Raw genomic sequence first — 27417 nt, forward strand, 5'->3', positions numbered from 1 at the left:
CCCCAGAGTTTCCATCCAACTGCTCTTGGGTTTCGATTCAAACACACACAACGTTGTGAATAACTTTCCTCTCGGGTTTGCAAACGTCTGTGAGCAATAACCGCACACTCCTCCGCGCGAGGCTGCATCGAATTGGAAGGGGTGCGGGCGACAGTGGGTAATCCTGGGTCCCAGGCAGCTGAAGGACTGATTCGAGCCCAGACGCGTGCCTCGGCTGCTCTGCCGGAACCCCTAGCCCGAGAGGAGCGCGAGCAAAGCTGCGCAGCGTCAGGCCGCTAGCCCCTCGCTTCCAAGACAACTTTGTAGCACCCTGCACCTCCTCCCCACCGCGCGGTTTCCCTGCCTCCGCCCCTAGGAGCTGATTGGCAGATACCACTACCCAACCCTCAACTCGGGGCCTCCTCCCGGGACCGACGATTGGCCTCCTGGGAGGACTGGAGTCAGGGGGTGCTGGGGGAGGGATTTCCCTCAAAGCTCTGGGTCCCGGGACCTGGGAAGCAGGAGTTGGGGGGCGGGGGACTCGGTTCTCCCAGCTCGTGAGCCGCGGGCGGCGGAGCCGGACGTTCGGGAAGGTTCAGCCGCCTCTGCTGCGCCAGCCCGGCCCGCGCCGCGCAACTTTCCATCCCGGCCCAGACGCGGCTACCAAGTGCGGAGTTCCTGGCACTTTGCGGAGAGGTCTCTTGCTCCCTGCCCGGGGACTGACTGTGCTCTCTCAGGCTGACCTGTCCGAGCCCTAATACTGCACCATGCACGCGGCCAGGACCCCCGGGATCGCCTCCCACGCCGGCGGGGTGGCCAGCCCCACCAGTTTTCAGCAGATCCCAACGCTGCCGCCCCGCCTGGTGTTGCTGCTGCTGCTGCTTCTCCTGTCACTGGTAAGCTGCGTCCTGGCACAGCCCGCCGCCCCTGGCCCGGCGTTGCTGTCCCCGGATCTCGCGGGGGCTGCAGGGGTCCCCGCCGAGGAGGCCATCGTGCTGGCAAACCGTGGGCTCCGGGTGCCCTTTGGCCGTGAGGTCTGGCTGGATCCGCTGCAGGACCTGGTGCTGCAGGTGCAGCCGGGGGACCGCTGCGCGGTGACCGTGCTAGACAACGACGCGCTGGCCCAGCGGCCCGGACGCTTGAGTCCCAAGCGCTTCCCGTGCGACTTCGGCCCGAGAGAGGTGCGCTACTCGCACCTGGGCGCGCGCAGCCCGTCGCGGGATCGCATTCGGCTGCAGTTGCGCTACGACGCGCCGGGAGGGGCCGCAGTGCTACCCTTGGTGCTGGAGGTGGAGGTGGTCTTCACCCAGCTGGAGGTGGTGACTCGGAACCTGCCCCTAGTCGTGGAGGAGCTGCTGGGGACCAGCAACGCCCTGGACGCGCGGAGCCTGGAGTTCGCCTACCAGCCGGAGACCGAGGAGTGTCGCGTAGGCATCCTGTCCGGCTTGAGCGCGCTGCCTCGCTATGGGGAGCTCCTCCACTACCCACAGGCCCCGGGTCCAGCCAGCGAGGGGGGCGCCCCGGAGCCTCTCCTGATGGACTGCAAAGCTTTCCAGGAGCTGGGGGTGCGCTACCGTCACACAGCCCCCAGTCGGTCACCGAACAGGGACTGGGTGCCCATGGTGGTTGAGCTGCGCTCTCGGGGTTCGCCTGTGGGCAGACCCCCTTTGAAACGTGAGCACTTCCAGGTGCTGGTGAGAATCCGAGGAGGGGCGGAGAACACCGCACCCAGGCCCAGTTTCGTGGCCATGATGATGATGGAGGTGGACCAGTTTGTACTGACGGCTCTGACCCCAGACATGCTGGCAGCCGAGGATGCCGAGTCGCCCCCTGACCTGTTGATCTTCAACCTCACCTCTCCCTTCCAGCCTGGCCAGGGCTACCTAGTGAGTACTGATGACCGCAGCCTGCCCCTCTCCTCCTTTACTCAGAGGGATCTGCGGCTCCTGAAGATTGCCTACCAGCCCCCCTCTGAGGACTCTGACCAGGAGCGTCTCTTTGAACTGGAGTTGGAAGCAGTGGACCCGGAAGGAGCAGCCTCAGACCCTTTTGCCTTCATGGTAGTGGTGAAGCCCATGAACACACTGGCTCCCGTGGTCACCCGGAACACCGGTCTCATTCTCTATGAGGGCCAGTCTCGGCCCCTGACGGGCCCTGCAGGCAGTGGACCGCAGAACTTGGTCGTCAGCGATGAGGATGACCTAGAGGCAGTGCAGCTAGAGGTGGTGGCTGGGCTCCGCCACGGTCACCTTGTCCTTCTGGGCGCCACCGATGGCAACTCTGCCCCTAAGACCTTCACGGTGGCCGAGCTGGCCGCCGGCCAGGTGGTCTACCATCACGATGACAGAGATGGCTCACTGAGTGACAACCTTGTACTTAGAATGGTGGACGGAGGACGCAGGCACCAGGTGCAGTTCTTGTTCCCCATCACCTTGGTGCCTGTGGATGACCAGCCGCCAGTCCTCAATGCTAACACGGGGCTGACGCTGGCGGAGGGTGAAACGGCGCCCATCCTTCCCCTGGCCCTGAGTGCAACGGACATCGACTCAGATGACCCTCTGCTGCTTTTTGTGCTGGAGTCGCCTTCTTCGACCATAGGGCATCTGCTTCTCCGCCAAACCCATCCTCCCCGCGAGGAAGAGGAGCTGAGCAGGGGCCCTTGGAGGAAACAGGGAGCGTTCTATGAGCAAACGGTGACGGAGTGGAGGCAGCGGGACATAACAGAGGGGAGGCTGTTCTACAGGCACTCCGGGCCCCATAGTCCTGGGCCAGTGATGGACCAGTTCACATTCCGGGTCCAGGATAACCATGACCCCCCTAATCAGTCTGGACCACACAGGTTTGTGATTCGCATCCATCCTGTGGATCGCCTCCCTCCGGAGCTGGGCAGCGGCTGTCCCCTTCGGATGGTGGTGCAAGAATCCCAGCTCACGCCGCTGAGGAAAAAGTGGCTGCGCTACACTGACCTGGACACAGATGACCGAGAGCTGCGCTACACCGTGACCCAGCCCCCCACGGACACAGATGAAAACCACTCACCAGCCCCCCTGGGCACCTTGGTCCTGACCGACAACCCCTCAGTCGTGGTGGCCCATTTTACCCAAGCCCAGATCAACCACCATAAAATTGCCTACAGACCTCCGGATCGAGAACTGGGAGTGGCTGCCCGAGTGGCCCAGTTTCAATTCCAGGTGGAGGACCAAGCCGGGAATGTGGCTCCAGGCACCTTCACCCTTTACTTGCAGCCCGTGGACAACCAGCCGCCTGAGATCCTCAACACGGGTTTCACCGTTCAGGTGAAGGGCCACCACATCCTGAGTGAGACTGAGTTACGTGTGAATGATGTAGACACCGATGTAGCCCACATCTCTTTCACTCTCACACGGGCACCCGAACATGGCCACATGAGAGTGTCTGGACAGATACTGCATGTGGGGGAGGTCTTCCGCTTGGAAGATATAAAACAGGGTCGGATTTCCTATGTCCATAATGGGGACGGGTCCCTGACTGACAGCTGCTCCTTGGAGGTCAGCGACAGACACCACGTGGTGCCCATCACTCTCAGAGTGAATGTCCGGCCCGCGGGTGATGAGGTGCCCATGCTGAGCCTTCCTGCTGGTACTCTGGGGTCATATCTAGACGTTTTAGAAAATGGAGCTGCTGAACTCACTGCCAGTGTTATCAAGGGGACTGATGGGGACACTGATGATTTGATGTTGACGTTCCTCTTGGAAGACCCACCCTTGTATGGAGAAATCCTGGTCAACGGAGTTCCGGCGGAGCAGTTTACCCAAAGGGACATCTTAGAGGGCTCTGTCGTCTATGCCCACACAAGCGGTGAGATAGGCCTGTTGCCCAAAGGGGATTCTTTTAACCTGAGTCTGTCAGATATGTCTCAAGAATGGGTAATAGGTGGCAGTACTATCCAAGGGGTTACTGTGTGGGTGACCATCCTCCCTGTCGATAGCCAAGCTCCAGAAATTTCTGTAGGTGAACGGTTTATAGTCATGGAAGGTGACAAAAGTGTTATAACCTCAACACATATAAGTGCTGAAGATATTGATTCCCTCAATGATGACATCTTGTGCACTATAGTTATTCAGCCTACCTCTGGTTATGTTGAAAACATTTCTCCAGCACCAGGCTCTGAGAAATCAAGAGCAGGAATTGCCATAAGTGCCTTTACCCTGAAAGACCTCAGGCAGAGTCATATTAACTATGTCCAGAGTGTCCACAAAGGGGTAGAACCTGTGGAAGACCGGTTTATATTTCGTTGCTCTGATGGCATTAACTTTTCAGAGAGACATTTTTTTCCCATTATAATCATTCCCACCAATGATGAACAGCCAGAAATATTTATGAGAGAATTTATGGTGATGGAAGGCATGAGTCTGGTGATCGATACACCCATCCTCAATGCTGCTGATGCTGACATTCCCCCGGATGATCTAACTTTCACCATTACCCAATTTCCCACTCGTGGTCACATCATGAATCAGCTGATAAATGGCACAGTGTTGGTTGAAAGCTTCACCTTGGACCAGATCATAGAGAGTTCAAGCATTATTTACGAGCATGATGATTCTGAGACCCAGGAGGACAGTTTTGTGATTAAACTAACAGACGGTAAGCACTCGGTGGAAAGGATGGTCCTCATTATGGTTATCCCAGTTGATGATGAGACCCCCAGAATGACCATCAATAATGGTCTAGAAATAGAAATTGGGGAAACCAAAATTATCAACAACAAAATATTGATGGCAACTGATTTAGATTCTGAAGACAAATCTTTGGTTTATATTATTCGTTATGGGCCGGGACATGGCTTATTACAGAGACAAAAACCCGCAGGTGCCTTTGAAAATATCACAGTGGGCATGAATTTTACCCAGGATGAAGTGGACAGAAACTTAATTCAGTACGTCCATTTTGGACAAGAGGGCATTCGGGACCTAATTAAATTTGATGTGACTGATGGAATAAATGCGCTTATAGATCGCTACTTTTATGTTTCTGTTGGGAGCGTTGACATTGTCTTCCCGGATGTGATAAGCAAGGGAGTATCCTTGAAAGAAGGTGGTAAAGTCACCCTCACAACAGACTTATTAAGTACTAGTGACTTGAACAGTCCTGATGAAAACTTAGTTTTTACCATCACCAGGGCTCCCATGAGAGGTCACTTAGAGTGCACAGATCAACCTGGAGCATCCATCACATCGTTCTCTCAGCTCCAACTGGCTGGCAACAAAATCTACTACATCCACACAGCTGACGATGAGGTCAAGATGGACAGTTTTGAGTTTCAAGTCACTGATGGACATAACCCTGTCTTCCGGACATTCCGTATCTCCATTAGCGATGTGGACAACAAAAAGCCAGTGGTCACCATCCATAACCTGGTTGTCAGTGAGGGTGAAAACAAGCTGATCACTCCCTTTGAACTCACTGTCGAAGATCAAGATACTCCAGACAAACTCCTGAAGTTCACTGTCACGCAGGTGCCTGTTCATGGTCAACTCCTATTCAACAATACCAGACCTGCCATGGTTTTTACCAAGCAAGACCTGAACGAAAACTTAATCAGCTACAGACATGATGGCACTGAGTCAAATGAAGACAGCTTCTCCTTCACAGTGACTGATGGTTCCCATACAGAGTTCTATGTTTTCCCCGATACAATATTTGAAACAAGGAGACCCCAAGTGATGAAAATCCAAGTCTTACCTGTTGACGATAGCGTCCCCCAAATTGCAGTGAACAAAGGGGCCTCTACACTTCGCACTCTGGCTACTGGCCACTTGGGATTCATGATCACAAGCAAAATATTGAAAGTGGAGGACAGAGACAGCTTACGTTTTTCTCTCAGGTTTATTGTGACGGAGGCCCCTCAACACGGGTATCTCCTCAACCTGGACAGAGGCAACCACAGTGTCTCTCAGTTTACACAAGGTACGGTACACTTTTCTTTCCTTATACCCAACGGAAAGTGCGGGTCTTATTTTCTGAGGATATGGCGGTCACCAAAAACGTTACAAGTAGGGGATCGGATTTGAGTCCAAGGGAAGAAAAGGGAAGGGAAATAAAGAGATGGGGAGAGTACAGGGACTCACTTTCCTGAGGAAAGAATATCCCTTTTTGCCATATGTCCCCCTGCAACGACTGGCATTAGTGAATATCAATGTATTTCGACATTGCATTGAGTGAATATCAATGTATTTCGACAGCAGCAAGGTATGCTGCCAAACCAGGGGCCAGACCTCGGTGAGTTTAAGCTGAAGAAGGCTCTTCCATTCTGTTTTGTTTGCCACACCTGCCCTCTGAGCAGACTGTGGTTTATACTGTGGTACAAACAGGTAGTTCGTGCAGCATTTTGGCACCTTCGAGAGAGATGTGCTTTCTCAAGTCTTTGTCTTCGGACTACTGTTTTCACCTACCATTCACATAGAGCCTTCAAGTTTATATTACTTTGATTAATTTGCTTGAGAGCATTGTTCTAATCCTGTCATAGTTCTTGGGAACTTTGGAACTGGAATAAAGAGATGTATTTATATTTACTTTGTAGGTTTCTAATTCTTCTATTTTATGCCTTAGGCAAACACCAGAGACCTAAGAGGTAAGCGAGCACCTGTCTAGAGTTCTAACAGTTCTATGTACAAAGTGTGTCACGTGATACAGGCCCAAAAAGAAAGCACGCTTCATGATGTGTAAGACAACCTGTCCGTCACTGGAATATATGTTCACTTTGTTACGAACCTGAAGATATGTTAACAAGATTAATAGGAGAATAGAAGGAGGAAGTTACTTCCTTATTTCAGATCTTCTCTGCGTCCCCTTTCAACCACAGTAACGAACACCCGTTGCCTCAAGCATCTACATTCTTGAGGCTAAAGCGTTTTTCTAACCTAAATCCTCTTTGTGTATGGACACAATGTACGACAGGAAGGGCAGGTGCCCTGTGCAGTTACTCAGTGACTGACGGGAGAAGCCCGTTCAGTCTGCTGGCTTGGGACTTAGGGCTCTGTTCTCTAGAACGTGCGACCTTCACTACAAAGGGCTTTGGGTTGCTTTCATGGAAATCTCACCGTGTCAGGATGGAAACGAGATCTACCCTCTGTGGGCTCTGTGAGCAGAGATGAGGTTTATCCTCGGGGCATCCCAGGGGGGGTGTTCTTTTCCTGCAATAGTGTTGTGCTCTGAGACAACAGATGCTTTAATAAACGGATGTCGCGAAGTGTAGTTAGTGTTAAAGTGAACTGCTCCTCTGTTTTAGATTCTGGCAAATGGCCCTGCACTCCAACCTCCTGATTCTTGGCTGCAAGCCTGAATATATTCTAGGGCCTGCAGGGACAGGAAAACCTCAGAGTGCCCAGTGTCATGCCAGACCGGCAGGAAACTTTTGTGTGAAGGCTTTCTGAGGACAGAGATGCCATGCAATCTTAGACTGGTTTCTTTTCATGGAAAGTGGAAAGTGAAGAGGGTAAAAGGAATATATTACAGGATAGAAAATGTTACTTCCAATCACTCCTCTGACCTGAAAAACTAATCTGATTTTAAAGATTTTTTAAAAAGGCATTTTCGTGTGACGACAGGCAGACGATGTGGTTTAAATTCTATGGACCAAGTCCAACAGCTCAAAAAATATTGGAATATTATTTCTTAAATATCGAACCCTAAATTATGTGATTTCTTTATAGGCTCTTGCCCTATCTCTCACTGATGTGGACTCACCCTGATTATTCCTTAGAGATGAACTCACCATGAGTACTCTTTATGGTCATTTGTAAATATAATCAGTTTATTATAAAAAGTGAAGGTACTCTTTTAAGATTACCTTTCTAAGAGAAACGATCACATTCCAATAAGAACTCAAATACTGACTAGGGAAACTATTGGTAGTTAATCACAGAGCACTCATTTGAACAACTTGAGACTGCGGTTTGGTTCATGGCAGTTATTTCTAGAGACTAGATGGGTGAATAAAAATGGAAAGGCTCCCATCATAGAGTTACGGTGGCTGCTCTCTTAGTAGACAAATAAAAGCAGTATCTGGAGTGAGGACAACACAAACTTCGTATTTGTTTTTGTTTTCTGTAGTCATGAAAGGATAAGCTAAACTATATATTTTTTAATGTTTATTTATTTTGAGAGAGAAGGAGAGAAAAAGCACAGGCAGGGGAGGGGCAGAGAGAGAGAGAGAGAGAGTGAGTGTCAGTGCGGAGCCCGACGTGGGGCTCGAACCCACGAACCACGAGATCATGACCTGAGCTGAAATCAAGAGTGGGATGCTTAACTATATTTTGATGGATTTTCAATGCACTGGGTTGAGTCAAGTGAGCAAAGGTGGGTAAAGAAGGTCATTCCCAGACCGATTCACGTAATGGTCCTTAGGAGATGAAAATCCATTTGTTTCTAAAGTTTATTCACTTTATTCTCAGGAAGAGTTAACAAGGCAGAATTAGACCAATTAGAGAAATTAATTATTTCAATTTGCCAGGGTGTCCCTGCTCGCTCTATCCCAGGTTTAAATCACTTGTGTCAAGGACCTGGACTTTTTTCTCTATGAGTAGTACCCAGTGATCTCTTGTGGGAGATAAGTTGTAGATCACTTTCAGAAATTTCCCCCAAAGAGTTCGAGCCAGGGTATGGTTGCCAGGCAAGTCAATGAACTTAGAATCAAAACGAAAACACAAAACGTGGAATGCTTGTGTAGATAAACTGAAATACATCTGATGCATGAGTAGTGGTTAGAAGAAAATCCAGTTCATTGTTAGATGTTTACTGAAAGAAGGTAACATTTTGGCAACTAGGTTTTGATCTAGCTAATACCACCGTGCCTTAAGAAGCCACTGTTTATATATTTATGATGTTTGTGATAGTTTTAGAGGTTCCTATAGAATAACAGCACTATGATCAAAGTCTTTACTTATTTGAGATTTTTTTAAAGTCCCTTTTTTGAGCTATGAATTATTAACTGAGTTATAACAAAAATGAAAAGAATTTTGGTTTGTTCCAACTAATCAATATTGCATGCCCTAACTTGGAGGGAAAATTTGACACCTTTGTGTCATGTAATTGCATTCATGTTCACCTTACTTAAGGGAAAAAAAGGTTTTAAAAAATCAGTTTTGAAGTGGTGATTTATTTCAGTGCAACTGTTTCGTAAATACCGTATTTTTGCAAGAAAACGTCAATACAAAACGTGGATATACTAATGAGTTTTTCCTTTTCTCATAGTAGAGCCTTTAGATTTTCTTATAAAATTAAAGAAGGAATGGGGAAGTTTGGAAAAAGGTCTTCCCCACATGACCAGAGGACTTTGTTCTAATGCTAAGGATGTGTGGTCAGAGTAGAGTTCACCTTATTTCTTCCTGATGAGTTAAAGGTTGAAAGGGTTCAGAGTTGTGGGAGTAGACAAGGAAAGAGCCTGTGGGGGCTTCACTCCTTACCTTTGTAGAAACATCATACATGCGTAGGTAGAGGTCCAAGCGTGGTCCACCAGACCTCTGGGCTCTTTCGTTTGATTATTTATGTTTATTTACTGATTATTTTGAGAGAGAAAGAGAGATCATGAGCAGGGGAGGGGCAGAGAGAGAGAGGGAGAGAGAGAGAATCCCAAGCAGGCTCAGCACTGTCAGCACAGAGCCTGACGTGGGGCTCGAGCCCACAAACCATGAGATCATGACCTGAGCTGAAACCAAGAGTGGGATGCTTGACTTACTGAGGCACCCAGGTGCCCTTGGGCTCTCAGATTTTAAATTAAGAAACATTTGAGCCATTGCTGAATATTAGACTCCGAGCAAAGGACTGTGGGAAGTTAAGATGAAAACAACAACAACAACAACAACAACAATCCCACAAGTTTTCAGTCTTCTAGGAAAGATAGCCATGCAGGAAGATACAAATGACACTAGGCAGAAATTGGGAAAGTTACAGCGGAGTTCAAAATGAAACGCTAAGGGAGAATAAAACAACTTGAATTTGCTTCACCTTCTAGTACCTCTTTTATAAGAAGTTACCATTAACTATTAAATCAGATTTTCCCCTCAGATGCCTGATTGTAAGTGAGTCACCCTTCAAATCTGTGTGAGCCAAGGGGGAGTGTCCTTTTCACGTCTGTCAAGTGGAGTCCTAAAAATTCATGGAGTAATTTGTTGATCCCAACACCTGGCATCACTCGAGTTTATTCTTTCATAAAGTAATTTTCTCATATACAATGCTTGTGGACTTCATAGCACGAACTCAGTAGACCTCTCCGAAGATGGAAAACCCGCAGAGCGCACACGAGACAAATACATATTACATACCATTCATTGTTGAAGCCACTTTTAGCTGCGATCTTGATTTTATGTAGCTTTGGCAATAACTACTTACTGCCCGGCCCAGATCAAATAACAATAGTGTTGCAAGCATCACAGAACAGGATGATATTTGGTTCATTATGTTGTCTGTGTGGCATCATGAAGGAGAGTAACTCGTAAAATGGGGAAATCAATTTTTGAAATTGTACCTTAGTCAATACGGAAAACAAAGTATGCCAGTGAATTTGAAAGCTGGGACAGGAAGCAACCAACCTACAGAGCGTTCCTGAGGCAGAGTAACTTTTCACTCTGAATAAAAGTTTCAGCTCTCATTAGATGCTTTCTGTTCTCATTTCTCTCTGGGGTCATGACACATTTCAATCTTGGGAGATTTAAAACGGCCTTGATTCTTTTTCTTTCAAGCTCTGGGGAACTTAAAAACAGCGTGTTGTATACCGCCAGAGGTAAGAAAAGTTAGCCAGAGGGGGGCAGGGAAGTTCTTTCTTCTTAGGGCCAGCGCTACAGGGAGGGAAAGAGTGTGATTTCAGGAGTGCCAGGAAATCTGCCATGCCTCAAAATATCTTCCTTTCCACCTGTCATGAAGTCTGACATTCCGTATTTAGAGAGTCACTTCTTTGGTGCATGAACATGCAAATACCATTGGGTGGGGCAACACCTTGCTATTATTATAACCTAACTCTTGAACTCTATCTGGATAAGGGATCAGATTTCCATGGGACAGCTGAAATCAAGGGGCTTAGAGATAGGAGAAATAAGATAGCACTGCCTCCCTTAGGAGAAGGAAATCTAAATATGGTTACAGAAGAGTAATAGCCAGTAGGATTTACCATGAGTAATGAGTCACCAATCTTGCCCTAGTAATGAATCATCTTGTTCTTTGGTTATTTTCTAGCTGACATCGAAGACATGAAAATATGCTACGTTTTAAAAGATGGGGCCAATGCCACAAGTGATATGTTCCATTTTACAGTTGAAGATGGTGGTAAGTGTTCACTCTCCTGTTAGTATAAACAAGGAGAGTGACTTTTATTGGTTGTTCTTTGATGATTTCATTACAAGGAATCTGCCTCGAGTATCATTTTATGCTCACCTGAATTTATACCGGGTGCATTTGTTATTTGCCGATAGAAAATCTTACATTCTCAATCTGCCACAGTACTACTCTGCAATGAGTAGAGATGAATGTTCCAGTTATATTATTCTTGCCTTGGGATTAGCAAAACACTAAAAAAGAAAGATCTATGTACATAGGATCCCCATGTCCAGTTGTTCAGAATATGCCGTGCATGAAGCTGCCGACTTGAGGTGACAAGAGGATGCTGGAATCCAGCCCAGCAACACTGCCAAGCCATGTGCCTACCCGGGGGGGTGTCTGCCCAAAGCGGGTGCCCTTTGCTAGTTTGCACATGGGTGCTGTGTGGACTTATGATGATGGATAATTGCATTCACCAGGAACACAGTGCTACGTAAAGGTGTGTTTTACCTTACCAATCTCAGTATGTCTAGTGATGTCCTCAGTTCGGGGGATTTTGTGACTTAGTCTAGCTAAAATTTTTTTCTCGGTGAAGTCTGAAGAATACTCCAGAGGATAGGCTATGACTTGTGGTCCGAGTCTCCTCCACAAGGTCACCGTCACTACTCCCCCCAAAGCCCCCGCCGCTGCTCACTCTCTTTTCTGTTCTCTTCCCGATCCCACAGGCTGGGAGAAAAACTGGCCACTTCTAGATTAATCATAAAGATGTTCTGTTCTCTCATGCTCTCAGGAGAAGCGAAAGAACCTCAGGAAGTACATGTGTTGTGTGAACAGGACACAGGAAGTGGGGGTGGGAGTATGTGTGTAAGAGACGAAGGAAGGAAAAAGAAAGGATTTGGATCCAGTCATCTATTTTCTAATGATACTTTTTAAAAAACCCTTTTTTTTAAAATGTTTATTCATTTTTGAGAGACAGAGTGTGACTGGGGGAGGGGCAGAGAGAGAGGGAGACACAGAATCCGAAGCAGGCTCCAGGCTCCGAGCCGTCAGCCCAGAGCCCGACGCGGGGCTCGAACTCACGGACCGTGAGATCGTGACCTGAGCCGAAGTCGGACGCTTAGCCAACTGAGCCACCCAGGCACCCCTAATGATGTTTTTTTTAAAGTAATATAATTATGTCATCTATCTCAAAAAGATGACATGTTTACCCTCCATATTTTTTGAAGCGTTAAATGGCCATTTGTTTAAAATATCATTGGGCGTAACGTGATCACAGCCTTGAAAAATGACATCTGTCGGATACATGCCAGAGAGGCAAAAAAGTGTGTTAATTTGGGTTCAACTATGTGATTTTCCCTATAGTCCAGATGTTTAATAAATTTGATGCCTTTGTTTTTATAGTAACCAAATCATAGTTTAATATTCTTTGTATTGACAAAGGAAATCTTAGTATGAAACCAATTCTAAGAAGGACGCCAATTTATAAAAAATAATGTGTTTATTGAATCTTGATGCTCAAATGGGAAATCCTACTGTCAGTAAACTTTGAGTGGAACTCAGAAGTAAATCTGTGTAGTAGATCAAAATTTAAAGACTAAATGATTGGTTCAAGGCCCCGTGTTTGTCACTTGGAATGACTGAAAATACCTCAATAGCAAAAGTATGATTTTCTTTAAAATTGCCAAAAATGGCTTGAAAGCAAATGGTTACAATTCTCAGATATTATAGTTTTTACTTTAAAATAAAAATCATTTATTTGTTTTTGAGAAAGAGCACGTGCATGCTGGGGAGGGGCAGACAGAGGGGGAGGGGCAGAGAGAGGGCGACGGCGAATCCCAAGCAGGTTCCGCACAGCTAGCACAGAGCCCAGTGCCGGGCCCGAACTCATGAACTGTGAGATCGTGACCTGAGCCAAAATCAGGAGTTGGACGCTTAACTGACTGAGCCACCCACGTGCCCCTAGCTTTTGCTTTTTTAATATTTTGCTTTTTTCCCTCAGTTATTATAGTCTCGGTCTGATACGCCTGCTCTATTATTTGGCACATTTCTCTCCCTAGTTAATGGAATGGTAACATTTACTTTAAAATTTTGATTTGTATTTAAACTTTAGAAAACATTATGCTGTATCATATTTCAAGATAGTAAGCGAGGAATGGCTAGCTGAAGAAACTGAGTTTATTTTTGGATTTGCTGAAAATGTGGCTGTGCGTCTAAGGATTGTGTTTATGGAAATAGAAAATAAATCATTTCGGGGGCTTTTTTAGAGCCGGAGTTTCATGTGAGAGAGAAAAATTCCAGAGATATTGTTCTTGACCCTTCTTCTCACCGTTGACATGGCGTTACTTATGGGGCTTAGGCAGATTCTGGCAAACTATCTACGGAACAGAATTTATCTTAATTCACCTGATATAAGAAAACTTCCCTCTAGCAGAATAAACACAGAAAACCTCAGGATTAAAGAAAAAATAAAAATTCATATATATATTTCAAAATTATTTTAATATGATACTTATTTTTGTAGGGGTTTTGCACTGTCTTGTAAAATACTCTAATATTTGAATGAGAAGTTCAATACTGTTTAACTTAAAGAGTATCTTGAATGAAATTACTTCTCTGGGAAGTGTGAGGTATTTTGCCAAAGAGAAATAAAAAAAATATTTGCAGTATTTGTGGAAAGAGAGAAAATAAAGATATCTCTCCTTTCTGTAAAAATAATATTAAACTAAGAATTTTGATTTTTTTGACTCAGTTACATGTAATATAACAGTATATTATACAGTATATTATATGTTATACGCTATATTATTGACTGTCTTACCAAGTTAATATCTTGGTAAGACAGTCAATAATTTTAATTAAAATATACTCCAAAAAAAATCTATGTTTATAGACTGTAATATGAACCTTTATTTTCAAAATCTTCAAGTTTAACATATACGTTTCATGTAATACAATACATGTGTATGAAGACACATATATAATATGTTTTGACACTTTTCAAAGATATGTATTCCTCGGGAATTATGGAAAGTACTTGAATCTTATGAACAAGCACTATTCTTGTTGTTTAGTTGGAGTGATCTGGGTCTCGGAAAAGATAGGTAACTTCTCCAAATGCATCCATCTGTCCAGGAAGTAACAGACCTCTCTCAAGAGTAACTTATTCTTCCCATCTAGGTGATGACATACGTTTTGGACTAGTGGGTTTGACTATCAACTTCAGCTGTAGTGATGTATTATCACCTCTTTTATACAACGATGGGAAGCATAACGATAAAGCTTCTCCACGAAATACACAAAATGCCTCCAGTATTTCACATCTGGGAGGCCATAAAATTAAGAAATGTCTACTCCAATTCTCTTTTCAGTCCACTAAATTCACCTCCTCCAAGTCCTCAAAGATTGCTTTTTAGGACAGTGACTAAGGAAATTACTGGAGCAAACATAGTCCTTGAATAACCAAAAAATAAATAAAATATAACTTTTGCTTTCAGGAGTCAAGAAGAGATTTAGGAAAGCAGAAAGCTAAAAGCCCTTGTTTCCGATTTAATTATATTATCATAAGACACTGACTAGCCACAGAAATCTTGTTATGATGTAAGAATGGATTAGGACCACCCATCACTAATGGGATGGTGCTTAGGACACAGTTACTAATTTTTAGTTTGGGGCTGTTACCAAATGACAGGGCTGAGAGGACTTTATTTGAAGAATAGATAATTTCAGGATTTTACCTCAGGGAGTTCTACTGCGTTTGGATTTAATAAATGAATGTTGGTTGTGCATGTAATACACACACACACACACACACACACACACACACACACACACACAGATTCTTATATTTTAGGATTCTTTCAATCAGATCTTAAACCTTATATATGACTTATTATGGTTTATGCAATTTTGTCTTCATAGCATTCCTGTCAGCTTCGTAAAAACAAACAAAAACATTACTATTCTTTTTTGGCGGATGAGGAAACTGAGTCACAGAAATAGGCACTTTCCTCAAGTGTCATAACCAGGCAACTAGAGGCCAATTTGAATCCCAGGATCCTTTCTGCAAGCAGTAACTTCTATACTTACTCAGGATAAGTGAGGAGGGGTGTTCACTCAATGTTTTCCGGGTTTTCCTGACCAGGGTTTTAGGAATGCTTAGTAGATGAGAATGAAATCAGAGTAGGATGTGTCCACAGACAAAAAGTTTTGTCTCTTACGAAATGTGAATTTTTATTTTAGAATTCTTAATGGCTCTGTGTACTCAAACTTACAGTATTCTTTTTTGATATCATACTGTAATTCTTTTTAAAAATACATGTAAAAATATATAGCCTTTCTAGAGTTCAAATAAGCACAAATCAAATCAACCTTACAGTTGATTTTTTACTTATTTTATCTAATTTTACTTATTTATCTACTATTTTTTTACTTATTTTATCAATTAAATTGTGAAGAAATTTTAAAAATACCAAATATGTGAGTTATGATGAAACAGGTATATTTCTGTAATGTTTGTGAAGCTACAAAGTGAGAAAACACTTTGGAAAAACCTGTGAATATGTAGTTAGAGCCATACAGGGTGCAGCATTCCACTGAAGACACAGCTCGACCGAAGCAAAAACCTTACAGGCATACTAATGTCACCGTGTACTCAAATAGCAGAAATTATTCTCCATGACCAATAAACATAAAGAGCTTTTCAGTAATGGCAGTCCTTAAAATTTAATGCAGTCCTTAAAATTTTAAGTGATAGAGTCCATCATAGTGTAATTCTTAAAATGATCATTTAGTAATTAAATATGTTTTTTGGAATATTAGTGAAGAATATGAGAATAGTACATCAAAAGGCCATCCATCCAGGTACTCTGGGGCCAGGGATATCCTATGTAGTTGCAGATTGTCACTTACAGTTTATAAGGTCAAACTCGGAAGTTATGAAATGTGCTCTCCTTACGGGCTGCAGCTAAGGTGCCATGTAACAATCACATGTGGGTTTAGCTAACCCGTCTTTCATTCCTTTCTGCTTCATCCTCTCTGTCACCCTGAGGGGAGCTCAATACAATAATACTACAGACCTGGAAAAGACATCGTCCTTTGATAATCGCCTCTTTGAAGTCTAATTGGAGAGCTAGTGCTCCAGCATTTTAGCAGAAGACGAAAGCAAGTATTCTTTTATCTTGTTCCTACTGGAACATCTTCTTATCTGATTTCATCCCAGCCTTCAACGGTCTGCAAGTATTCTAACATGCAAATGCATCTGTCCCTTTTTAGTCTTTTCTCCAAAGAACTTTTCTAGCTCTTCGTTGTGATGCGAAAGCTGGTCTCACTTGCTCCTCCAGGCACGTCCTGCCCTCAACCCTAATGACCTTCCCACACTTCAATACCTGGCTAAGTGGCATTTCATCTCCAGAACTGCTCCCAAGGTCATGATGACTAAGTTAGCCGTGCCCTTCTTTGTGCTTCTACTGTTACCCTTAGGTACAACAACAATGGTGTATTCTGATGATTTGCTAATGTAAAGACCTCCATTGTAGCGAAGGAACTCCTTCAGATCAAAATTAATGTCATTAATTAATGTCATTAATGTTTGTAGCACAGTGCCTCCCCAGGGTTGAAAACAAGGGTTAGTATTTAACAGATATTAAAATGAATAAATAGATAAATGGGAAAAAGAAGCTCCCTTTTTACATAAAGATCAATTACATCATATTCTAAGAAAACTCCCTCTAAACAATTACCAGTGGCCCTTGGCATTCCTTTAGAGCATCCCCCATCCTAGCATTAACTTAAATCCCTGTGGCACCAAGAAAGATTTTTAGTAAAGCTTTCACAGTTTTAAACACATGAAACCAACTGCTGTGAAAATTCCTTTGGAACCTTCAGTGAAATATACTTAAGACGGAGGAGATTCCCAGATTCCCAAGGAACCACCAGATTGGAGCTCATGTTCTTCTTCTTCTTTTTTTTTTTTAATGTTTATTTATTTTTGAGAGAGAGAGACAGAGACAGAGTGTGAGTGGGGGATGGGCAGAGAGAGAGAGAGAGGGAGACACAGAATCCGAAGCAGGCTCCAGGCCCTGAGCTGTCAGCACAGAGCCCGAGATGGGGCTCGAATCCACAAACCGCGAGATCATGACCTGAGCCGAAGACTGATGCTCAACCTACTGAGCCGCCCAGACACCCCTGGAGCTCATTGCTATTCTTAAAGAATTCTTTTCAGAAAAAAAAAAGTTGCCAGTATATTATATAAACTATGGAATGCCTTTAAAATTTAAAGGGCAGTAGACATTTTCTATAAATCAGTATAATTTTAAAGTCAGCACCACTTAACTCAGGTATTTTTAGTTACCTCAATTTTTTGCCTCATGTGATAGACATTAGGCCAGGCAGAGAAGTAGAAAGCTCTAAGAGCATAAAGTATCCTCATTCCTCACTGAAATGTCATTACATAACTTTTTATTAGTTTCTTGTTTATATGTTTGTTTTAAGTCTCAAGCCCGCCGCAGCAGATCCAAGACGTTTCTCGATGGGCATAAGAAAGCAGTGGGATATGTGATCATCTGTCTGGCTTGACATACCCCGTAGGAGGAGCCCTAGTTTTTTCTCCATTGTGAAAATTGGTTTGCTGCTTCCTCACTTGAACTCGCATGTGACTTGGGAGCACAGTCTGAGAGAGTTCCGTCTCCTGGTTTGGCAGTAAAACTGGGGCGTCGGATATGATACCCGTGTTGGCCGTTGTAACGTATCTGGTCCAGAGCCAGACATTTGTTGCCTCCGTCTTTGAGTATGTCTTTTGGTGCCCGATTTTTCGTTCGCCAAGGTCTTTAATTCATACGCTATTGAAAGACATAAATAGCATCTTGACATAATAGAGCTGCAAAGTCATTTCTTTATATGAAGTGTCAGTTAAGGACACGGCTTTCAGATTTTTATTCCATATTTGATGACTGAAAACTCAGACACAAGGAGACTGGAGCTCGTCATTCTAGTTACAAGGACCACACGTTTTTGCTTGAAAGTGACCAGTAACTCAGGGTGTGAGGCAAAGTCATTACGGACACGTAGCTGGAATTTAAAGCAAAGGCTGGAAGAATACAACTAAGTGCAGTAAGTCGGAAAAGGAGGTTTGAGTACAAGCATTAAAAGATTATACAGACACATTCAGCTTAGAGAGAAAAGCAAGCATTCTTTGGCAATAAAATTAATCGCTAGTGACGTGAGAACCAGAGGAAAGACACTGGTGCCTTAGGGAGTTATAATAAGAAGATGAAGTAACGTCAGGCACCGAGACAAATATTTCTAATCTGCGAGAGGGCATAAGATCTACTAGGATACAGGGCCTGGCAAGGGCTGTTGGCTACTATGACTCAAAGTTTGGAAGCCTTTCTCTTTTCGACGAGCAGTTTAGAATTGTTCAGATCATCAAGGTCTTTCTATACCAGAGGCCTGCCTTTAGAAGCATGGCTGTTAGGTACCTGTACTGTGTCCATGAAAGAAGTCATACCTTTTCGATAGAAAAATATAAACTAAATGTTATCAGTTACTATTGGTTACGTTCATTTCAAAATTATACATCATGTGGGTATGCTGTTTTACTGGCTTTAATTTAAGGGCAACTTTTCTTAAATTGTTCAATCTTTTGGTGAATATGAATCCTTATTAGTCACGTTTCTAGAGGCTTAGCGTGATTCTGTATTTACTCTCAAAAGCGATGATAGTCACCTTTTAAAACTAAGAAAATCTTTCACAGGTTATTAAAAGGTCATAATCTCACATCAAATATTTATTTGTGGTATATATTACAGAGCTCAACTCTATCTTATTCTTTCTCTTTAAGTTTGCTCTGGGTGGCTGGGAAAAATAGAAGGTAGTATTCAATGGTGTAGTACATCGTTGTCATTGGTATGGTCCTATATTCACTTGAGCCTACGACAATACAAAGAGAATCACAATGCAGTGTAAAAAAAAGGGTCAGAGCTTCTGTGGCAAAACCTACTTGCGAAAAAGAGGTCCCCTGTTCATTTATTTATTGAATTAGGCAACAAGCATTTTTGGAGCACCCATGTTTCAGACGTCTGTGGGATCCAGGGAAAACAGGGATGAGCATCACTGTCGTGATCTTTGACCGAGGTTCCAATAGGCTCAGATGATAAAATAATAGACCAATAAAACTTTATACAGTGTTTACCACATTAAGGAGGTTATCATTTAATCCAAGGTAGAGATGCAGCTGTCAGGAATGGCTTTTGAGAGGTGATATTTAGGCTTACATTTAGGATGGAATGAAGCTGCCACTGGAAAAAGGGAGGAAGAAATGTTCCAAGCATGGGGGGGGGGGGGGGGACGGAGCATGTGCGAAGGCACTGAGCTCTCTGTGCTCAAGTGACCGGAAGAATATCAACCTGCCTGGAGCTTAGCTAACAAACAGAGTGTCACGCAAGACGATGCTGGAGAGCTAGATTGGAGCCTGATGGTGCAGAGCCTTATAACCCAGGACAGTGATTTAGATTTTGTTCTAAGGCCAAGGGAATCCCTACTGCCCCATCGTTTTAAAGCAAGGGAGTAACTTGTTGCAATTTACGTTTTGAGAAGATGACGCTTGCAGCCCTGGAGGATCCAGAGGAAACAGCAAGGGGACAACAGGGAGACCAATATGAGGCTGATGCAGTAAGACAGATGTGAGACAGAAAAAAGAGGACGGGCTTGATATAATTGTGGATCTCAGTCTATAGGACTTGTTGACAGATTGGATTATGGGAGAAAAGGGAGAACTTAAGCACAATTCTGGGCTTCTCTGCCAGAGGACAGCAGTGGCACTACTCGTTGAGATGGAAAAGACAAGGGGGCATAGAACAGATTTCAGGGAGGAAATTAGGAGGTCATTTTGGACATCATAATTATGAGATGCCTTACTTTGAAATGTGCATACAGGAAGGCAAGCCTATTGACCCTGCTTATCTTCCCTTCCATCGCAGTTAGGAGCTGAGCCTCCGGAGTTAGAACTGGAACAAATACTGGTTCTGCCCTTTGCAGTAACTGGTGATGTGACCCCCCGAGCCAAGTAACTGAATCTTTTGTGGCCTCGGTTTCAGTTGTAACGTGGAACAATAGCAGTAGCTGGCTAATAAGGTTCTTTTGAAGATTAAGTAAGATAATTCATGGAAATAGGACCATTCATGCGGCACACTTCCCGTTGCATAGTAATGACCGTGCAGGTAGCCAGTGAGGCTTTTGAGGTTACATCTCTGACGGATTCCAGTGTTTTTCTTCCGATTCTTCTTTCTTTCCTTTTCTTTTATCTCTTGCTTCTTTCCTCTATTTCTTCTCCTTCTTTCCTTTTCTTTCTTTCCTCTTCCTCTCTGTTTAACATAAGACTTACTTTTTACAAAGGATGTCAGTATTGGTACTAAGAAATTAGAAGAAAAGGATGAATAGAAAATCATTATATAGCTATGTTTGGTCTTCAATTTAGAAGACTTTTTTTTTTAACATTTATTTATGTTTGAGAGACAGAGAGAGACAGAGCACGAGCAGGGGAGGGTCAGAGACAGGGAGACACAGAATCCAAAGCAGGCTCCAGGCTCCGAGCTGTCAGCACAGAGCCCAATGCCGGGCTCGAACTCACGGACTGTGAGATCATGACCTGAGCCGAAGTCAGACGTTTGACCGATGGAGCCACCCAGACGCGCCAATTTAGAACACTTTTTATATTCTTCATGTTAATTTTGAACTAAGCTTGAAATTTGCACCTTCGGTAGTATCTTTTGTTTTTCTCATAGCAGCTGTTTGTAAAGTTTGACTATTTGTTTTGGGTGGAGAGACGAGATAATACAGGGATGCAAGTGGAAAAGTGGTGAACACCTCCATACTGCTGAGGTTAAAGGCTAAGAAGTCTTCCAAGGTTATTTCGTTGTTAGTAAATGGTGAAACAAAAGTTTTTGTTAAACTAGTAATACAAAGTGTTCCCTATGGTGAAACAATGGAAATACAAAATACCATGTCCCTTCAGCTCAGTTTACATGTCTTTTTCCTTTTAATAACTGGAAGCTTAATTTTTATAGACTTGAAGGTTAAATATAGTAACTCGAAAAAATAGCACTCGAAAGCATCTGGATTTAGCAAATATGAGGCTTAAGTGATAGTTCTGACTGCAAGTCTAACCAGCTGATGACAGTGATAAAATAAGTATTAAAGCCATGTGTCTTTCTGTAATAATCCAGTGAGGCCAAAGGGACAAATGTGATACCTAATCCTGATTGCAAATAAGGAAAAATAAAATTTAGTGAGGCCTGGTGAAAAAGGGTGAGTGAGCCACACACACATAAAAACAGGTATCTTTTTTCTTGCTTCACAAATGTAGACTGATATAATGATGTACATTTCCTAAGAGCAAAAATGTTTGTGTAAATGAAAATAAATACTTTTCTTTAGTATTATTCTGTTTTAGGACAGTTCGCTTAAACTTACTGAAGTCACTGATTTACTAATCTGGTTCTGCCCCTAAGAATCAAAAAGTCAATGCCTAGTAGCTGTATATAAGTAATTTCTTACTGAAGGAATAAGTACCTTAAAGAAACAAGGTACCTTTGGATGTTTACATTTAGAATTCTTACAGAGCTGTTATGGTAGAAATTCCCCAAATGAATTATTCAGTTATGGCTAGCCACTATTTAACAATAAGACTTACTTTTTGCAAAAGATGTCAGTATTATTGGTATAAGAAATTAGAAGAAAACGATGAAAGGAAAATAATTATATAAGCTATATGTGTTTTTCAATTTAAAACACTTTTTATATTCTTTATGTTAATTTTGAACTAAGCTTGAAAACAGCACCCTCGGTAGTATCTTTTGGTGAAGGAAGCCAGGACACGATTCTCTTCCTTTTTGTTTCAAGAAAGCTCTGACTACATTCTTCCAGGCGGAGACAGCAGAGTACATGCTCTCCATTTTTTTGGCTGGCTAACTCGGTGCAGAAAGGTTTAATTAGTTCATCTTGGTAAAGCCCCCACCTGCTACCTTTAACTCCACTTATATAACTGTTAGAGGCCTGAGTTGAGAACACAGAAAACAGTGTTCTCAAGCTTAGCTCAAGAGAGCCACTTCAGAAATTGAAAATAAAGTGGTCAAACTGGTCAGTAGACCTCAGAAATCCAGGAGACAGAAAAGAACCATTCTGTGTTCCCATAATTCTTCTCTTACTTTATTGTGTGTAGAAATAGCCCAAAATTAAGTGCACTGCATCATGGCTATAAAATTAAGAAAGGGGTACATGTAACCATTTCAGAAATTGTTATTAACCGCTAAGAAAAAAATGACCCTCGCTACCTAAAGCTCAAGAGTCATGTTGTTTCACCATGCGTGTCCATCAGGTTACTAAATCCAGTTAATTTTACCTGCTTTCCGAATTTCTGTTGAAACAGATTCCTGCATTAACTCCATTCCCGGTGATCCCATTAGAATCATGTTGAGGTTTATCTTCAATGACTTAATAGATGTAAACTGCTTAAAATACTGACTGGCACAGAGAAGTGCCATGTAAATGTTAGCCACTCCCCCACTAGCATAGAATCGGATATCTGTGAGAGCCAAGATTCCTAGTGTTGCTTTTCACTGACGCATCCTCATTGCTGGCACATGTAGATGTTCAATAACTGCTTAATGAGTGAATGAATACATTTTTCTAAATTTTTAAAATTTTTTTTAACGTTTATTTATTTTTGAGACAGAGAGAGACAGAGCATGAACAGGGGAGGGTCAGAGAGAGAGGGAGACACAGAATCCGAAGCAGGCTCCAGGCTCTGAGCTGTCAGCACAGAGCCCGACGCGGGGCTCAAACCCATGAACCGTGAGATCATGACCTGAGCTGAAGGTGGCCGCTTAATGGTCTGAGCCACCCAGGCGCCCCTAAATGTTTATTTATTTTTGAAAGAAAGAGACAGCGTGAGTGGGGGAGGGGCAGAGACAGAGGGAGACACAGAATCCGAAGCAGGCTCCAGGCTCTGAGCTGTCGGAACAGAGCCCAACGCAGGGCTAGAATTCATGAACCACAAGATCATGATCTGAGCCGAAGTTGGACGCTCAACTGACTGAGCCACCCAGGCGCTGCATGAATACATTCTTTCTAATGTGATTTTCCTAATGGATTTCTTTGTCTCTTGCAGCTTTCCCCTCTGATCCAGATATACCATTTCCATAGTTACCTAAAATTACAAATGTGATTTTTGAATTGTCTTTAAAAAAATAAAAACAAAAACACACACAAAAAACTTGTCTTCCCCTCTGCTGTCACGGCTGATTTTCTGACATGCGAATCTGATGTCATCTTTATTTTCCAGCTGTCACATGGTGTCTTGTTAAACACAGGACAAAATTCAGACCCTTTGTGATGTCCGTACTGACCAAGTGTGATCTGTCCAGCCACCCAGCCTACTCAGGAGTCCCACACATGCCATGCTACGTCCTGTGCTCTGCCTTTTCTTTCGCTTTCTTCCTGAATATCCTTCCTCCTGCCTCTTCAAGAGACTCAGGCCAGATATTTCTCCCTGACTTCTTCTACCCTTGTGCTTAGGGTCAGACATCACCACCTCTGTGTTTCCATAACTACTCATATTTGTATTCAGGGATGATATGATATATAATGATATATATATATCATATTATATCATATATATCATATATATATGATATTATATGATATATAATATGATATAATATGATATGATATGATATATAATGATACATTATGTATAATGTACATATACATATACACACTCACATGTAATATATATGTGTATTTTATATATAGCAATTGGTATGATTTAAATTATTTTATATATCAATATATGGATCTATAAATAAACACTTTGCATATCATCCCTGAATACAAATATGAGTAGTTATGGAAACACAGAGGTGGTGATGTCTGACCCTAAGCACAAGGGTAGAAGAAGTCAGGGAGAAATATCTGGCCTGAGTCTCTTGAAGAGGCATACATATATACATACATATATATATGTACATTATATATAAGTGATATATATATATATATATATCACTTACCAAGCGAAAGATGTGGCAGCAGAAATAATATATAGTATAATGTATAAGGTTGTTAATATACTATGCAATGTAAAATATTAAAGGTTCTCACAAGTGTATTGGTATAGTACCAATTACTCATCAACTCACTAATAATTTAAATATCTTTTGTTTTTACCCCATCTTTTATTTAAAGCAGCTTTCATAAGCTAAAAGACACCCTTCCTGGGCCATGAGTTGGCATAGGATCAAACTTTTCCAATGATTTAGCCCTTAAACTGGTTGTTACCAAGTGACTTGTAGCTCCAGTTGGTAGTAACTTCTCTTTTTATAAAAAGTTTATTTATTTATTTTGAGAGACACAAAGAGAGAGAGAGAGAGAGAGAGAGAGAGAGAGAGAGAGAGAGAGCACGAACTGTGCAGAGCCTGACGTGGGGATCCAACTCACTGAGAGCATGACCTGAGTCGAGATCAAGAGTCAGATGCTTACTTAACCAACTGAGCCACCTGGGTGCTCCTAGAAAATTGCTCTTAACATCAATGATATTGTCCATAGTATTAAATCTACTCTGAGATTTTCTTAAACTAATCAATGACACCCAAATTATTTCTAAGACTTACAAATTATATGAGACTCTAATATATTCAATATCTCCATTTATAGACAAAGTTACCAAAAAATCACTCGCCAGAAAGCAAGGTTTAATTAGGTAGAACTTAATACCTTAGGACTCGTGAGAGGCAGTGTAATACCTTGGTGAACCATATGAGTTCTTCGAAGCATTTTGGGCTTGAATCTTGATTCTGCAAAGTTTTAAATGATCTTTCTGTCTATCTATTAATCAGCACGGAAGGCATTCTCCACCTCAGCTATCAGTATACCCACTCAGAACAGGCCACTCTGCACTGCAGTCTTTTATATATTTTTGTGTTGATAAAGCTTCTCCACTGCAGGAGCTGCTTCGTTTATATCCATGTCTCCTTGTCCAGTGCTTAGTTTCTACATGGCACTTAGTAGGAGTCCAGTAAATATTTGTAGAGTGAAGCCATGAATAAACACTGAACATAAATAACTGATTACCACTTTCTCTTAAAGCTGTGGGTGGAGTCATTTCAGAAGTAAAGAGAGGGATCCAAAGGAATATAGAACAGTCTTGCCAGTTTAAAAAATGCAAAATAAGTGGATGCTTGTGTTTGCTTTTAAATATCTTTCAAGCACACATAAGTGTATAGAAACATATACATTTCCAAGATTCTTTGCATAGACTTTTATGGTGACATCAGACTCTGTCTTGCTTATTATAAAATGGAGTTTCTCTTCCTATGCGTATGGATATGTTTCTACTTTACAGATCTAGCCTTTAGACATTTCAGCTGAAGTTTCTTTAGCTTACTTACTATAATAAGCATGCTGAATCTGATTGATTTATGTTAAGACACCATCGAGAATGGAATGAGTTTCTACCCTTATCTTAATAGACTCACTTCATTCCCCTTTTGCTACATGACTTTGACAGGAACAGAGACAACCAGTGAGCCCTTCCCCCCACCACCCCTCCCCATGTCCACCTCAAGTGTGTATGTAGTAAAAGGCAACATTCATAAAAAAAGCACCAAGTCAATTAAATGTCAATTTCACTTAATTTGGGAGAAAAGTAACACTGTAAGAGATAAAATGGATTATCAAAGTACTTTATATTGGCGATTTTTCTAGATAAACGATGTTGCTAAATGGCGTGACAAAGTCGAAATACTGGAAATGAGTCCCTTTTTCAAGATGTCCATCTTTGAGTCTCTATTTTCACCTGCTTGATTAAATATTCACTGTGCAAATATACGTAATGAATGTGAAGACCGTCTGTTATAGAGTCTTCAGAATGATAGACATTTGATTTTGAGAGTTCAGAGAAAGGATTGTCTTTCAAGTAGAATATTCCCAAAGTTTTCAGTGTGTTGATCCAATCACCAGTCTATTTTATTCATGTGCAGGTAGTTTAAAAAAACAGGTTGTTTTTAATTTTTGAATTTTTAATAGTTTTTTAAAATACTTTTTAAAAATTAAAAATCATCCTAGAGTTTTTTTAAAAAAATTTTTTGAATGTTTATTTCAATAAACATTTTTTGAATGTTTATTTTTGAGAGAGAGAGAGAGATACACAGCATGAGTGACAGAGGCAGAGAGAAAAGAGGGAGGCGGCACAGAATCCGAAGCAGGCGCCAGGTTCTGAGCTAGCAACACAGAGCCTGACACAGGTCTCAAACCCACGAACTGTGAGATCATGACCTGAGCTGAAGTCAGATGCTTAACCAACTGAGCCACCCAGGTGCCCCTCATCTTAGAGTTTTTAAAGTGGTTTTTTTTTATATGAAAAAAAGAGAAGTGAATTGAATCCATGTAATTACAAAACATGAAGTAGAAAGAGCATTTGACCCTTTATTATTACTATTCACAAATACTGACAGTAACCACAAACAGTTTTAAATACAGCAGCTACCTTGTGAATTTCTGAAACTGAATGAAAGAATTAGAAGCAGCAGGGAACACAGGGAGCATACGGTATATACATTGGCTGTGGTTAAGGGCTCTTCTGTGTTGTTCTAGAAAAACATGATTATGACTTGTTTGGTAGTTGCTTAATCCACGGTGATTGTGTTACTTGGCCCAAGTTTTTTTTTTTTTAATTTGTTTGTTTGTTTTGTTTTGTTTTTAAGTAATAGATACAACTGACTTCATGATTAAGACTTCTTTGAATCTACAAGGTAGTATAATACAGGATCTGCCATATTCTTATTTCTTCCCCAAGGATAATGTATCCATATAGACCCCCTTTTAGTATTTTAATGGTCTTTATTTGTTAGAATTCAGAAAGCATTTTGTATACATTTCTATTTTTATCCCATCAGTTACTTAAGGCAGACAGGTACACACACACACACACACACACACACACACTCACACATCCACATCTTGCTTGAGTAGGATCCTAGTATATTCCTATTTGGGACCAGTTTTATACCTTAATTAGTTAGTAACATTTTCCTGTGACTAGCTCCAAAATTGGCCTCTTAAGCAATAATATAAAAAAGGCTGGAAATATTTTCTTAT

At 42.4% G+C, this 27417-nt stretch overlaps 1 protein-coding gene across 5 annotated transcripts in view; it reads left to right on the plus strand.

Moving 5' to 3' along the window:
• The first annotated feature begins 464 nt into the window (after window positions 1–464).
• FREM2 (FRAS1 related extracellular matrix 2) overlaps window positions 465–27417 on the plus strand; it is a 165040-nt gene continuing 138087 nt past the window's right edge. For all 5 annotated transcript variants that reach the window (XM_003980340.6, XM_045052296.1, XM_023250973.2 and 2 more), the window contains exons 1-2: window positions 465–5928; window positions 11191–11280. In XM_003980340.6, coding sequence (XP_003980389.2) covers window positions 747–5928; window positions 11191–11280 — 5272 coding nt within the window. In that variant the 5' untranslated portion in view covers window positions 465–746. The remainder of the gene's footprint in view (window positions 5929–11190; window positions 11281–27417) is intronic.

This window comes from Felis catus, chromosome A1 (genome assembly GCF_018350175.1).
Source record: "Felis catus isolate Fca126 chromosome A1, F.catus_Fca126_mat1.0, whole genome shotgun sequence".
NCBI classification, from domain to species: Eukaryota; Metazoa; Chordata; class Mammalia; order Carnivora; family Felidae; genus Felis; species Felis catus.